Below are 12,966 nucleotides of genomic sequence, written 5' to 3' on the forward strand. Positions count from 1 at the left end.
TTTACCTCCTGTGCCTTTTTATTACTGAGGGACTTCAGCTTTTGAAGGAGGGACATTGATAACCAATATTTAGTGTCAGTTAATTGTTAGTCATAGGTAATTACAATTAACTATACTTAATTATAGTAAGCTGCCACCTATCTACACTCAAAAATCCATAATGAAGAATTCTTGAGAATTTTTTGCAAACTTAATAGAAAATCAAAAACTGAAGCCTGTCATTCATGAAAGTATTCAGACCCTTTGCTGTGGTCAGGTGCTTCCTGTTTGCTTTATCATTCTGGAGCTTCGACTACAAGTTGACTGGAGTTCACCTGTGGCCAAGTTTCCTCCACCAACCAGACATGTTGAGGTAAATATGGTCACAGTGTCCTTCCTGAGTTACAGCCTTGAATAATGTCCAGAAGTGTTTCTGCAGAACACTATGATGTCACAGTGAAGTTGACCTTTGTCCCTTTGGATATTTTTTCCTTATTGACATTTGAGTTAAATTGTGTCATAATTAACGAATAAATTTGTGAGTTATGGCCAAAACATGTTTTGTGAGGTCACGGTGTCCTTGACCTTTGACCTTTGACCAAATTCTAATCAGTTCATCCTTGAGTTCAATTAAAAAATAACCTTTTAATTTAATGCTTTACATAATATCAGAAAATGGCGCTGGAGTTTAAATCACTTTATAACATCACTGCCTCTGAGGCAGAAAACACTTCAGACTTTTGTAAATGACACTGAAGACTCTTTAATACCTGTGAAGGTCTGAAAAAATGAAATCACTTTCAAAAACTTTTCCAAACCTGCTGAAACCCTGAGCTGAACTGAAGCCCAAACCCAGCAGCTGCATCTTCTTAGCTAAACGGCCTCTGAGTTCATGTGCATGCGTTTTATTGGTTATCAATCAGGAATCAATCCTGACCTTCCTGCCAGCGCCACACAGTGATGGTGTGTTCAGGCTCCACTCCGACAGACAGCAGCAGCTTCCCCGTGGCGCTGAAGTTGACGTAGCTGACCCCTTTAGTGTGAGGACAGCGAAGGATGGACAGAGTCTGTTTACTCATGGCGTCCCACACGTGGACCGAAGGAGTGGAGCCTGGAGAAGATCAGCAGATGAGAGGAGACAGGGTGTACAGTGATGTCTGACCAGGTCACGAAAAGAAGGTGAGGGAACTAGGACAGGAAACTATCAGGGCAAAAACAGAGCAGTTAGAGGGATCAGTGCAGCTCACAGACACCCTGAGAACCAGACCAGCATCAGCACAAGAACTGAAGAGCTTCGCTGTTTAAAGATCTCACTGCCGGCTTAAATCTCATTTATTAAATATTTGATTTTCCTGCGTAGATTTTCCACGTCTTCCAGGTGGTTTTAGAATCGTTTCCTTTTTCCCAGACAGGTCCTGGATCCAGAGACTTCAAACTGACAATGAGCAAACATGGCTCCATCCATCCACCCCAACCTCCTCCTGACGTGGACTTTGTCGCTCTATAAACTACGTCACCGCACTTTTCCCTTTGCTCCTGTCATCATTACTACAACCACTAGATGTCGCCTAGCAACAAAACCTAACTCTGGGTCATCGTAAACTTCTGACAGACGACCTCTGACCTCGTTTGATACGGGACAGTCTCCAGTCTCTTTCTGAAACAGTCACTGGGGTCAGGTACTTTATGACTGGATAATAATACAGTTTTGATAAAAGTGTAAAGAGCTTTTTGTGGATTTTTATGGACATGAACAGAAACCAGCAGCTGCCTGGAGAGAAGGAAACAATCTGAAGAAATGAGTCAAACTGAGTGGATCAGTGGGTGTAGCTGATAAGACGCAGGACTTTATAATGAGAATTTATTATTACTGTTTTCACCTCTGGGTCTCAGGGTGTCTGTTGTGATGGGAGCGGCGGAGTGGTTGTTTTTTTTGTTTTGTTTTTTTTTACCTGGGAGTTCACTGACGTCACCTGAGGTGAGAGCGATGGTGACAAATGAGGCCAGCCAAAACACACATACAAAAACAACAAAAAACAAATGAAAATCTGACAGGAAAGAGATTCTTATGGCTGATTCTCACTGCTCAGATTAGGCACTGATCTTTTCTTTCCATGTTAAAATGTACTGTACATCTACGTCTGAGCAGGTCTTTTATTAAAGACAAAGCTTCCTCTGTGTCTGTGGAATCAGTCTGTTTCTGTTCTCTCAGTGGTGGAGAGTAAAGCAGGCTAAACAGGAAGCAGAGGAGAGAGAAGCAGGACTGGTTTAGTACACAGTTAGTAGAGGAACGCAGCGCCATGCAGAAACAGCAAGATGTGTCTTCTAAGTCACACACACACACACACACACACACACACACACACACACACACACACACACACACACACACACACAGTGTACCGATCTGTCCGGTGGCGATGATGTTCTTGTATTTCGGGTGCTGGTTCACGGTCAGACAGAGGATGTCATCAGTGTGTTCCAGGTAGAAGCTCTGAGTTCCTGCAGCACAAGCATCGGGGGGGATGTATGTAGGTTTTGTCCACTGTAAAGAGACGGTGGCTCGCACAAGGCCAAAAGAGTGTGTTGTGAGTGTGTGCGTTGCCGTGGTTACCGGTGCTGAAGCTGTGGACGATGGCAGTGGCGGCGGTGTGGTAGACGATCTCAGTGCCGTCGTTGAGGTAGTGCAGGTTGTTCCGACAATCGAAGCCTCGAAAACCAAACACGTGATCCAAAACCAGGTCCTACAGAGGGAGGAGACAGACAGAGAGGTGGAGAGAGACAGACAGGTGGAGAGAGAGACAGACAGACAGATGGAGAGAGAGACAGACAGAAGAGTTAGAGGACAGACAGACAGAGAGAGACAGACAGACAGGTGGAGAGAGAGAGAGAGACAGACAGATGGAGAGAGAGACAGACAGAAGAGTTAGAGGACAGACAGACAGAGAGAGACAGACAGACAGGTGGAGAGAGAGAGAGAGACAGACAGATGAGAGAGACAGACAGACAGATGGAGAGAGAGACAGACAGACGTATTAGAGGACAGAGAGACGGAGAGAGAGACAGACAGATGGAGAGAGAGAGAAAGAGACAGATGGAGAGAGAGACAGACAGACGAGTTAGAGGACAGACAAATGGAGAGAGAGACAGAGAGAGAGAGAGAGAGAGAGAGCGAGAGAGACGAGTTAGAGGACAGACAAATGGACAGAGAGAGAGAGAGAGAGAGACAGAGACACAGAGAGACAGACAGAGACAGAGAGAGAGAGAGAGAGACAGGAAAAGACAGACGTACCTCGACCAGTCTCTTCTTCTTGGAGACGTTGTTCTTCTGAAGCTTCTCCGGCTGCGGCGCCGCTCGACTCACTGGAGGCCTGGAGGATCAATCAATCTATTAATCGCACAATCAGTCAATCAATCAGAGAGACACACTCATCCATATCCCAATGTACTGAGGACTGGAGGACAGACAGGTGGAGGGACAGACAGTGAGACAGCATGGTCAGCCTGCAGACAGCGAGACAGACAGGACAGATGCAGACAGATGTTTCCTCTTGCAGCAGGTTCTGATGAACTGTGCATGGCTTCAGTTAGAAACTGACCTCTGACCTTCTGTCACATGTTCACCTGTCACTGTAGCTGAATCACCTGCAGGTGTCAGCTGTTCCTCTCCATCACGCTCAGTAGCAGAGCGGGGACGGTTGCAGCAAGTCTTATCTCTCCAATCAAAAGAATCATGCCGGAGTGATGACGCTCATACTGCACGTGCTCAGTTAGGCCCCTCCCCCCACCAGGAGAACCTTTTTTCATGAGATGTATGTTTGTCAAACTGTCCTGAGCTCTGTATCATGTGTCCAGGTCACATGATCTCTGTCCCCAGGCTGAGCAGCCAAATGAAAACACACCACACAACAGTGCGTTCAACTCTTTCAGTTCAAAATAGACTAAATCAAGGGAAATTCTATGTTCTACACAAAACAGAACTCATTTCCGTGTTGCAACCGTCCTCAGGGTTGGGGTCAGTTGCAACATTGGAATTCTTACATTCAGATAAATATTGTGAACGATATGTGATACGTAATTGCCTTTAAATGGTTCGGTAATTAGTCGACAGGTGTAAGTTTAATAAATAAAGGTTTGGTTGGTCTGGACCCTGAGTAACAGAGAGAGACAGGAAGTGTTGCAGCCATCCCCAGACTTCCCTACTTTGTTAATGGTTCTGACGACGTTGCTTATAATGAACAACTCCACCTCTGTCACATGAACGAGCCCGATAGAAAAACCCAGAGTTAACTGAGCCGGCTGAAAACCAGCCTCATACTACAGATCATACAGGACGGCTGATGCTAGGTTTAGTTAAACCTGATAACGAAAAGATATCCTGGGAATGTTGAACTTGATCAGGATACTGTGGCAGGTAAACACCTGGTCCAGGTTTGTTCTTCCACATCTGCTGAGGCTTCGTCCGTTTAACAGAAAATATGATGGAGGTTTGTTGAAGTTACTCTGCAGCCATTTCAGACAAACACAGGTTTACAGGTGACCTGAAATATGACCTGCAAGCCAAAGACTGTGTGATGCCAACACACACACACACACACACACACACACACACACACACATGCACACACATGCACACACAATGAAAAGGCATTGTATAGACAAACGGTAACAGTCGAGTGGACAGGTGTTACCTGGATCCCCTGGACAGCAGAGGGACAGAACCAAGGTACAGAGCTTTAGAAAACACACACAGACACACACACACACACACACACACACACGCTCTAACACACAGATAAAGGCCTCATGCCTCACAGAGATCAATTAGCTGTGGCTCTAGCTACATGCTAACAAATTGCTACCATGCTACTGCTGCTTCTTCTGACTTTGGGGCTGTCAGGCTAACATGCTAGCATAGCTAACGGGCTCACATGCACAGGCAACCAGAGAAGCAGTTTTCAGTCCTGGGTCAAAACCAGACAGGAATGAGGGGAGGACGTGTGGTTTCACTGCAGGTCCACTCAGATCCTCTCCTCTGATTGGCTCACTGACCTGTTGTTACTAGAGCTCCAGAGAGAAGCCTGAGAGAGGAGATGTGAAACTACACTGAGATGGTTTTTGGTTCTTAAAACCACAGATATATCTGTGTACCTATATATAGATCAACACTTCAGATAAACCACAGGAGAAGAGTAAAACGTGGAGCTTTCATGGTCCAGACGTGGGAACACTGCCCACTGAGATAATGTGAATATTCTGCGTGTTTCTTCTAGTTTTACCATCCAACTAAATGGATTCTTCTACTTTCAAAATTATATTTCTCCTCTCTGTCTTCTCTTTGCCTTTGCTTTTATTGTTTGTGTGTTTTCTACCCTGTAAGTAAAGTTTTTTTTTAAAGCAGCTGATTTTGGTGCCTGCTCCTTCATTCTTACACAGAACTGCAGCCTTGATGTTTTGTTCATTCTCTGCCTCGGACCCAGGACTGTGGATGTTCCTGCCTCGGCCTTGCACATGCTCAGTCAACGACCTCAGGCTCCTCTACCATCCTTTAAAATCATCTTAGCATGATTCAAGATGTCAGACGCAGGACCCAGTTTAGACAGATCACATTTTAGTTCTGGAGCAGGGACACGTTTTCCTCTCATGTGAATCTGTGAACAGTAAATATTCACCTGAGAGACAAAGACTGTCTGAACTGGAAAAGCCACGGCACTGAGTTGTGCCAAAGTCAAGCTTTTTAACAAAGTCGAGCTGAGATGATAAGTTTCTAAAGCCCCATTAGGACAGGATGTTGTTCCTCTGAGCTGGTGATTCGGAGCTACTTGTTCTTTTTTTCAGCTCAGTGTGAAATTTGTCTTTTGTCTCAGAAATGGAGGAAGTCAGAACTGTTAGAAACACGCTAACACCAACATACAGGTCTGTTAGGGAGCAATATGACAGAAAACATTCAACCATCAAACGTTCTGTTGTACTGTCAGCTACAGGTAGGTGCTGCTGTTCCACCATTTCTCAGCCTGTTTGTTCACATTCAGTCAAACTGAACCAGCTGTGATCAGCTGTTCGCTGTGATACTGAAGGAAACTTAAAAACAGGAGGATTCTGAATGAAGTTCTGCAGCTTGCCCAGCTGAATGTCCTGAACCATGAGTTAAATCACTGGGGAACACAGAGAAGACTTCACCCCCCACCTCCCCCTGTGATGTTAATCCTGTGTGAATGGGGCTTTAGCTGGTTGTAAATGGAAACCTGTGTGAGAGATGAACGAGTGATGAACGAGTGATGAATGAGTGACTGCAGAGACCAGACCAAACACAGACCAGGACTTCTACAAGAGGAGGAGGAGGAGGAGGAGGAGGAGGAGGAAGAGGAGGAGGAGGAGGAGGAGGAGGAGATGGACGACAGGAGAGGAAAAGACAAGGAAACACTGAGAGTGAAGAGACGATGGGAAGGAAGGTTGGAAAGAGGAGGAAGAGGCAGAGGAGGAGGAGGAGGAGGAGGAGGATCAAAAAAGAGAGAAAGTCTAGTATAATTGAACTGGGACATTATTAGATCATGATGATGACACCACTGCATAAAACACACAGATACAAAATAAAAGCATGTGAACATTAAATGCAACTGTATGTAGAGAGCTGCACTTCCTGTCCTGACATTCACCTGTTATGAAACACACAGCACAGGTGAACCTCACTGTCTCAGTCATCACACAGTATCAGGTCATACTTACTTGACAATGCCCTGCCTCCAGGGGAATGCAAGTTAAAACACAACACAGATATTAAAGAGTTTCCACAAGCAAGGCCAGAGATCAACATTCAGGAAGTAAGGGAACCACGAAGGGACAAAAAGAGTTCGTCATTGTAGAAACTGACACAGTCTGTGTCTGTGCTGCTGTAAATGTTCCCATGTCATGGTATTAAACGGGCCCCAGGGCCTAACCTGGTGATGGTTAGTGATGTGGGGGCTGCTGCACTGTAACAACATTGTCTGCAGTAAATCAGTGTGAATTTGTTTTTTCCATCATCACAGAGTAATGATCGGTTCAAAAGAAAACTGCTGAAGTAAGAATTTTAATTGAATATATGAGATAAAATAAATCATGTTAATTCTGTTCTTTATTTGCTTTTTCATCAATAAGAGAACTGTTAATGCAGCAGATCAATAAGTTGTAGATTAACACAATGATAACGATACTGATCCGTATCCACGTCTGTGCCCAGAGGCTCAGTCTGATCCTCCAGGTGTCTCTGTCTAACTCTGCTGAACCTTCATGGTCCCGACAGGTGTGGAGACAGAAACTCACAAACACCGAAACTGTCAAGCACTGTCAGCACTGAGCCCAAACACTGTTCAGAGACATGCAGAAGCCTGAGCATGCATGAAACACACACACAGACACACACACACACACATATACACACATACACACACACACACACACACACACACACACACACACACACACACACACACACACACACACACACACACTGGGAACTCAGTTACTGAGACACACACTGAGGACAAGAGGAAAGTGTTCGAGTCACAAACACAAACCTCAGAGTTTAAACCTGCAGCAGCAACATCGAACCACAGTGATGAAGAGGAGAGAGTCATCTTCACCTCAAAACTACAGTCCTGTCGACCCATCCATCCACCCCAACCTCCTCCTGACGTGGACTCTGTCGCTCTATAAACTACGTCACCGCACTTTTCAAATTCTGGTGCAGCTTTAAACTCTGGGCACAAACTGGTTGAAATCATCTGAGACTCACCTGCCTCAAACACCTGTGTGTGTGTGTGTGTGTGTGTGTGTGTGTGTGTGTGTGTGTGTGTGTGTGTGTGTGTATGTGTACCTCTCCTCAGCTGACAGCTCCTTCAGCTGCTGGTGGGGTTTGGTTCCTCTCATGTCTCTGATGCTGACGGCATACATCTTCGTAGTGTAGTCCACCGTCTTCTCCCGCGCCACGTCGCTGTCATAGCCTTTAAACACACACACTCATGAACCTGAACTTGCCCCCGAGGTCGGAAAGCTTCAGACACAAACACAACGACAGTAAAAGCTGTGACGGGACGACGGCAGCTGACTGACCAGAGGAGGATCCTCACTCTCAGAGGTCATGGCGTCTGTGCAAAGATCAGTCTGACCTGAATAACACTCACCTCCGTCCTCCTCGATGTCGTCGTCCGACTCCTCACTGTCCACGGGGGGGCGGTTGTCACGAAACAAAAGCCCTTCCCCCTCCCCGCCGACCCCGCCTCCTCGCTCCCTCGCCCAGATCATCAGCGCGGTGTCGGCCCCGCCCACTGTCAGCAGGGCGGAGTCGTCCTGAGCCCAGCGGACGTTGGTCACCTGGGCGCTGTGGCCCACGTACCGCTTGAAGCGTGAGTACTGACCCTGGAGGGAGGACACACACACACCTGTTACACCTGTAGACTCCCCAGGTTCACCCCCTCTCTCTCCACCACACAGGTGAAACACCTGCGCTCACACTGATGCAGGTTCCTACGGATAAAAGATTTTCATGCATCTCCACCAGAAGAAGTTTGGAGGACTGAAGAGGAAAGAACCTGATTTTAGTTTAACACCTCGTGATTTCAGACTCGCCACAAAACGCCACAAATTCTCAGCTGGTTCCTGCTCCTGAGAAGGAGCGGCCATGTTTACACCTCAGAGAGCAGTAGCTGGCTGTGCGTACTCTGACGGGGTAGCTGAACAGCTTGAGGAAGCCGAAGTCGTCTCCGGTGGCGAGCAGCGTCCGGTCTCTGGTGAGCGACGTGGCGTTGATGTCGGTGATGTCGCTGTGCGTCGGCCAGATTCCCTCACAGCTCGAACCCAGAACACACGTCCAGCTGGACCACTCGATCCGCTCCAGCTACACACACACACACACACACACAGGAACATCATACACACAACAGTGAGGTGAAGACACACAGAGAAACAATTGAACACATAATAATTATTTCTAACTTAAAAACAGGAGGATTCTGAATGAAGTTCTGCAGCTTCTGTGCAAATACACACACACTCACACACACACACACACACACACACACGCACACACACGCACACACACGCACACACACACACACACACACACACACACACACACACACACACACACACACACACACACACACACACACACACACACACACGCTAACCTCAGAGTTTCTGATCGTTTGTCTTTTTCCTCTCGGGGCTTCGAAGAAAAGCTGCTCTTTGGCTCCGGTGTTCACCTGCAGCAGTTTACCTGAGACAGACACACACACACACACACACACACACACACACAGAGTCTATATAACTTTTGAAAGATTAAATAACCAAAGTTTCCTCTTTATGAAAAGTTGAGTTCATGAATCAGAACAAACTTCATGAACGCAGAGAGCAAGTGTTGTGCGTTACCTCGAGCGTCCCAGTCGATGTGTGTGATGTAACTGGACGCTCCTTTACAGACCCCCACCCTCTTACTGCTCAGCACGTTGTAGATGTCCACGAAGCTGTCATGTGACGCCACCGCCAGGTATTTACCTGAGTCTGAGGCCGGGAGCGAGACAATGTCAGACAACAGTGAGGATGAGTGTGTGTGTGTGTGTGTGTGTGTGTGTGTGTGTGTACCTGGGGTGAAGCGGACGTCAGAGATGGCGTCACGGCGATGATGAAAGCTCACCAGATCCTCCAGTGTGTCTGCGTTCACCACCAGCACGCCGCCATCACTCAGACCAACCGCCAACGCCTTCCCATCAGGAGAGAAGGCACAGCAGCGGCCGCCTGGAACACACACACACACACACAGGAAGTTTAATCTCTGTGTCAACGACCTGTTTAGCTAGCTTAGCTTAGCACAAAGACTAGGAGCAGGGGGAAACTGCTAGCCTAGCTCCTTCAACAGAGGAAAACAAAACCCAAACCCTGGAACCAAAACAGTGTCTGTCTGGAGGAGAAGAAATTCATCTAAAACCTTGAAGGTTGATTTGGAAAATGAGCAGCAGGGACAAAAAGTTATTGCAGTTATTGGACAGTGATGTCATCTCCTCCGTCTGACCTCTCTTCAGCTTGCGGACGGCGACCATGCGGTGATTGGCTGACGTCTCCCACAGTCGCAGCGTTTTATCGTCACTGACCGTGGCACAGATGGGGAGGAGGGGGTGGGGAGCCAGGCCCCAAACCTCACCCTCCATGTGGCCCTACACACACACACACACACACACACAGTGTTAGTTGTTCATAAGAACTGAAGGTGTCAGATATGATGAAATGAGCTGAAATGCTTCAAGATCATTTGATTAGTTGATTGACATTAAATTGACTGAGTTTGATAATTGATGAATCATTTAAGTGATTTTTAAAAGAGCAAACAAACAAAAGAATCTACTATTTTTAAGTTTCCTGTGACACCAAACATTAGAACATGTTACACACTGACCAATCAATCAGTTCTTTCAGAAAATAACTGTCAGGTGTATTGATAATGAAAACAATAGTTAGGCTGACAGTTCTTCATACAACCTTACCTGAGGTTTCTGTGTTAATTAGACGTGTTTGTGATAAATCAAACTAAGCAGACAGAGAGAACAGACTATTTGCCCTGGGTTTGGCCTCTCAGGCTACAGGAGGCCCTGCCTGATGGGAGCAGGCTGCTAATCCACGAAAAGATTTAGCATCAATCACAGATATATGAAGGCAGAACAGAGCCTGTGTTGTACAGATATTAATATTATAACTAATACTATAATATAACTAATAACTATAATACAACTACCGGTAATACTCCATGATCTATTTGTGACAGAAAGTAAAAAGTCTCTGAGGAAAGTTACACAAGGTGTTAGTGCGTCAACATTAAACATCATCAATTCATCCCATTCTGTTGTTAACTTCATTCTGCCCTCCCCCACATTCCTTAACACACACACACACACACACACACACACACACACACACACAGACACACACACACACACACACACACACACACACACACACACACAGACACACACACAGACACACACACTCCTGCTTGCGTCACTGACAACATCTAGAAACATTCAGGTGCGTCACACAGGAAACATCCAACACTAAATGTTTTTAATCTGGACAGAGAAGTGCGGACAATGTTGTTCTGTTTGTGTGTGTGTGTGTGTGTGTGTGTGTGTGTGTGTGTGTGTGTGTGTGTGTGTGTGTGTGTGTGTGTGTGTGCCTATTGATCTGCAGCAGACAGCCCTCCTCACCATGGCAACAGGTGCTGAAGCAGACAACGACATTTAAAGAATCCTTGAGATTTTCAACAACAACACACAGACAGACACACACACACACACACACACACACACACACACACACACACACACAGACACACACACACACACACACACACACACACACACATAAATGTGATAAAGACATGGACGATTTGATTCAAACAGATTGTTGTTATGTTGCATCATTATTTTTACATCATTGAATCATTATTTCATAAAGACATGACAATGAAAGTTCCTTGTTGACCTTGAAAGCAGCTGTCTGTTCCGGACCTTTCAATCAGATCACATGATCTTCCACGGATGGAGAGTTTGTCCAGAAATGATGGAATGACTGATGTTTAAATTATAATCCAGATTAACATGAACAGGTGAGCAGCTCCTCACCTGACATCTGATTGTCTTCATCTCCTGACACAATCTGAAGCATCTTTATTGTTGCTATGGTTACCTGCTGTTTAATATAACACACCTGAGACACTGATTTTGAAAGATGACAGTGACATGAACTTTGACTGAGGTGTCCAGGTCTGCTGTACACACACACACACACACACACACACACACACACACACACACACACTCCCAGTGTACCTGCACCAGCAGGGTCATGGGTCCCGTCTTGTCGATCTCCAGAACTTCTCCGTTTTTGGTTCCCACCAGGATGTGACCGTGACCCAGAGTGATGGCTCTGATGGACGGGTTGTCCTCCAGCAGCAGGCCTGCACACACACACACACACACACAGGTTGAGACAGAGGTGTGAGTCACCATGTGTCCAGGTGGTGGCAGTGTTGGACAGGCGAGACATGTTGAACCTCGCAGCAGAGGTGGACTCCACCGCTGCAGAGTCACAGGAGCATCCGTCTGTCAGAAGATCAAAACTAAACCTGACTCTGTTTATCAAATCTTTAAATTTAGGTTTCATTTAATTTCAGTCTTTGAGCTCAGTCTTGTATCTGATCAGCAGCTGTGACAGGTGAGCAGACCTGCCTGTGACTCAAGTTAGAAAAAGAAAAACATGAATAAACACATAAATGAACATCAGCAGAGAATAACTAATAATCATTTCTCCACAGTGCAGTTTGGTTACTCAGGGTCCTTTTTCTTCTGACACACCTGTTTGTGGTTAATGTGAAGAAGCTGCTCTCTCTACCTGATTACCCACCTGCCCACCTGCCCACCTTGTGGTGATGACTGTGTTGGGTGTACCTTTAGAGCCCGGGGACAGAGCTGCTCTCTTGATGGCGTAGGTCTTCAGACAGCGGTCAAACATGTCGTCCCACAGCTCCACCACGCCGTCCTTCCCGCCAGTCACAAAGCCCTGAGAACAAATCAGTGTTAAAGTTATTGTAAGTTCAGTGACAGAAATACTGAAAACACTGAATCTGTTTTCACATAAGTGACTAAAACATTTTAAATAAGACAGAACAAATATGTTGCCTTCCTTCCTCCCTTCCTTCCTTCTTTCCTTCCTCCCCTTTCCTCCCTCCCTCCCTCAGAGCTGTGTGCAGTCGTCCTCCCCCTCAGATCTCCAGATGTGTCGAACTTTGAGACTCAAACATTCATTTCAAACCTGAACAATGAAAATAAAAAACATCCTGAACAGAACAGCTTTATGTTTTAATCATGTACCTGAATTCATTCATAATTGACCCCCACTTTTATAGAAAGAAAATAATATAAGCTTGGGGCTGTATCACAGGTTTGGTAACCATGG

General features: G+C 46.1%; 1 protein-coding gene across 4 annotated transcripts in view; it reads right to left on the reverse strand.

The window, feature by feature from the left end:
• Positions 1–12,966, reverse strand: part of LOC139622492 (echinoderm microtubule-associated protein-like 6) — a 60,871-nt gene that overhangs the window by 8,910 nt on the left and 38,995 nt on the right. Inside the window, exons 21-35 of one of the 4 annotated variants that reach the window (XM_071479813.1) lie at positions 12,459–12,570; positions 11,841–11,968; positions 10,031–10,172; positions 9,604–9,756; positions 9,391–9,522; positions 9,147–9,235; positions 8,678–8,854; positions 8,142–8,376; positions 7,835–7,961; positions 6,706–6,720; positions 3,272–3,350; positions 2,594–2,723; positions 2,383–2,481; positions 1,932–1,952; positions 917–1,090 (exon numbers count right to left, since the gene is read on the reverse strand). In XM_071479813.1, the coding sequence (XP_071335914.1) occupies positions 917–1,090; positions 1,932–1,952; positions 2,383–2,481; positions 2,594–2,723; positions 3,272–3,350; positions 6,706–6,720; positions 7,835–7,961; positions 8,142–8,376; positions 8,678–8,854; positions 9,147–9,235; positions 9,391–9,522; positions 9,604–9,756; positions 10,031–10,172; positions 11,841–11,968; positions 12,459–12,570 (1,813 nt within the window). The remainder of the gene's footprint in view (positions 1–916; positions 1,091–1,931; positions 1,953–2,382; positions 2,482–2,593; positions 2,724–3,271; positions 3,351–6,705; positions 6,721–7,834; positions 7,962–8,141; positions 8,377–8,677; positions 8,855–9,146; positions 9,236–9,390; positions 9,523–9,603; positions 9,757–10,030; positions 10,173–11,840; positions 11,969–12,458; positions 12,571–12,966) is intronic. The other 3 variants (XM_071479814.1, XM_071479815.1, XM_071479816.1) reach the window with 3 other exon arrangements.

This window comes from Trachinotus anak, unplaced genomic scaffold (genome assembly GCF_046630095.1).
Source record: "Trachinotus anak isolate AG129_WGS33_773 ecotype Australia unplaced genomic scaffold, CSIRO_AGI_Tana_v1 ptg000007l, whole genome shotgun sequence".
Taxonomy (NCBI): Eukaryota; Metazoa; Chordata; class Actinopteri; order Carangiformes; family Carangidae; genus Trachinotus; species Trachinotus anak.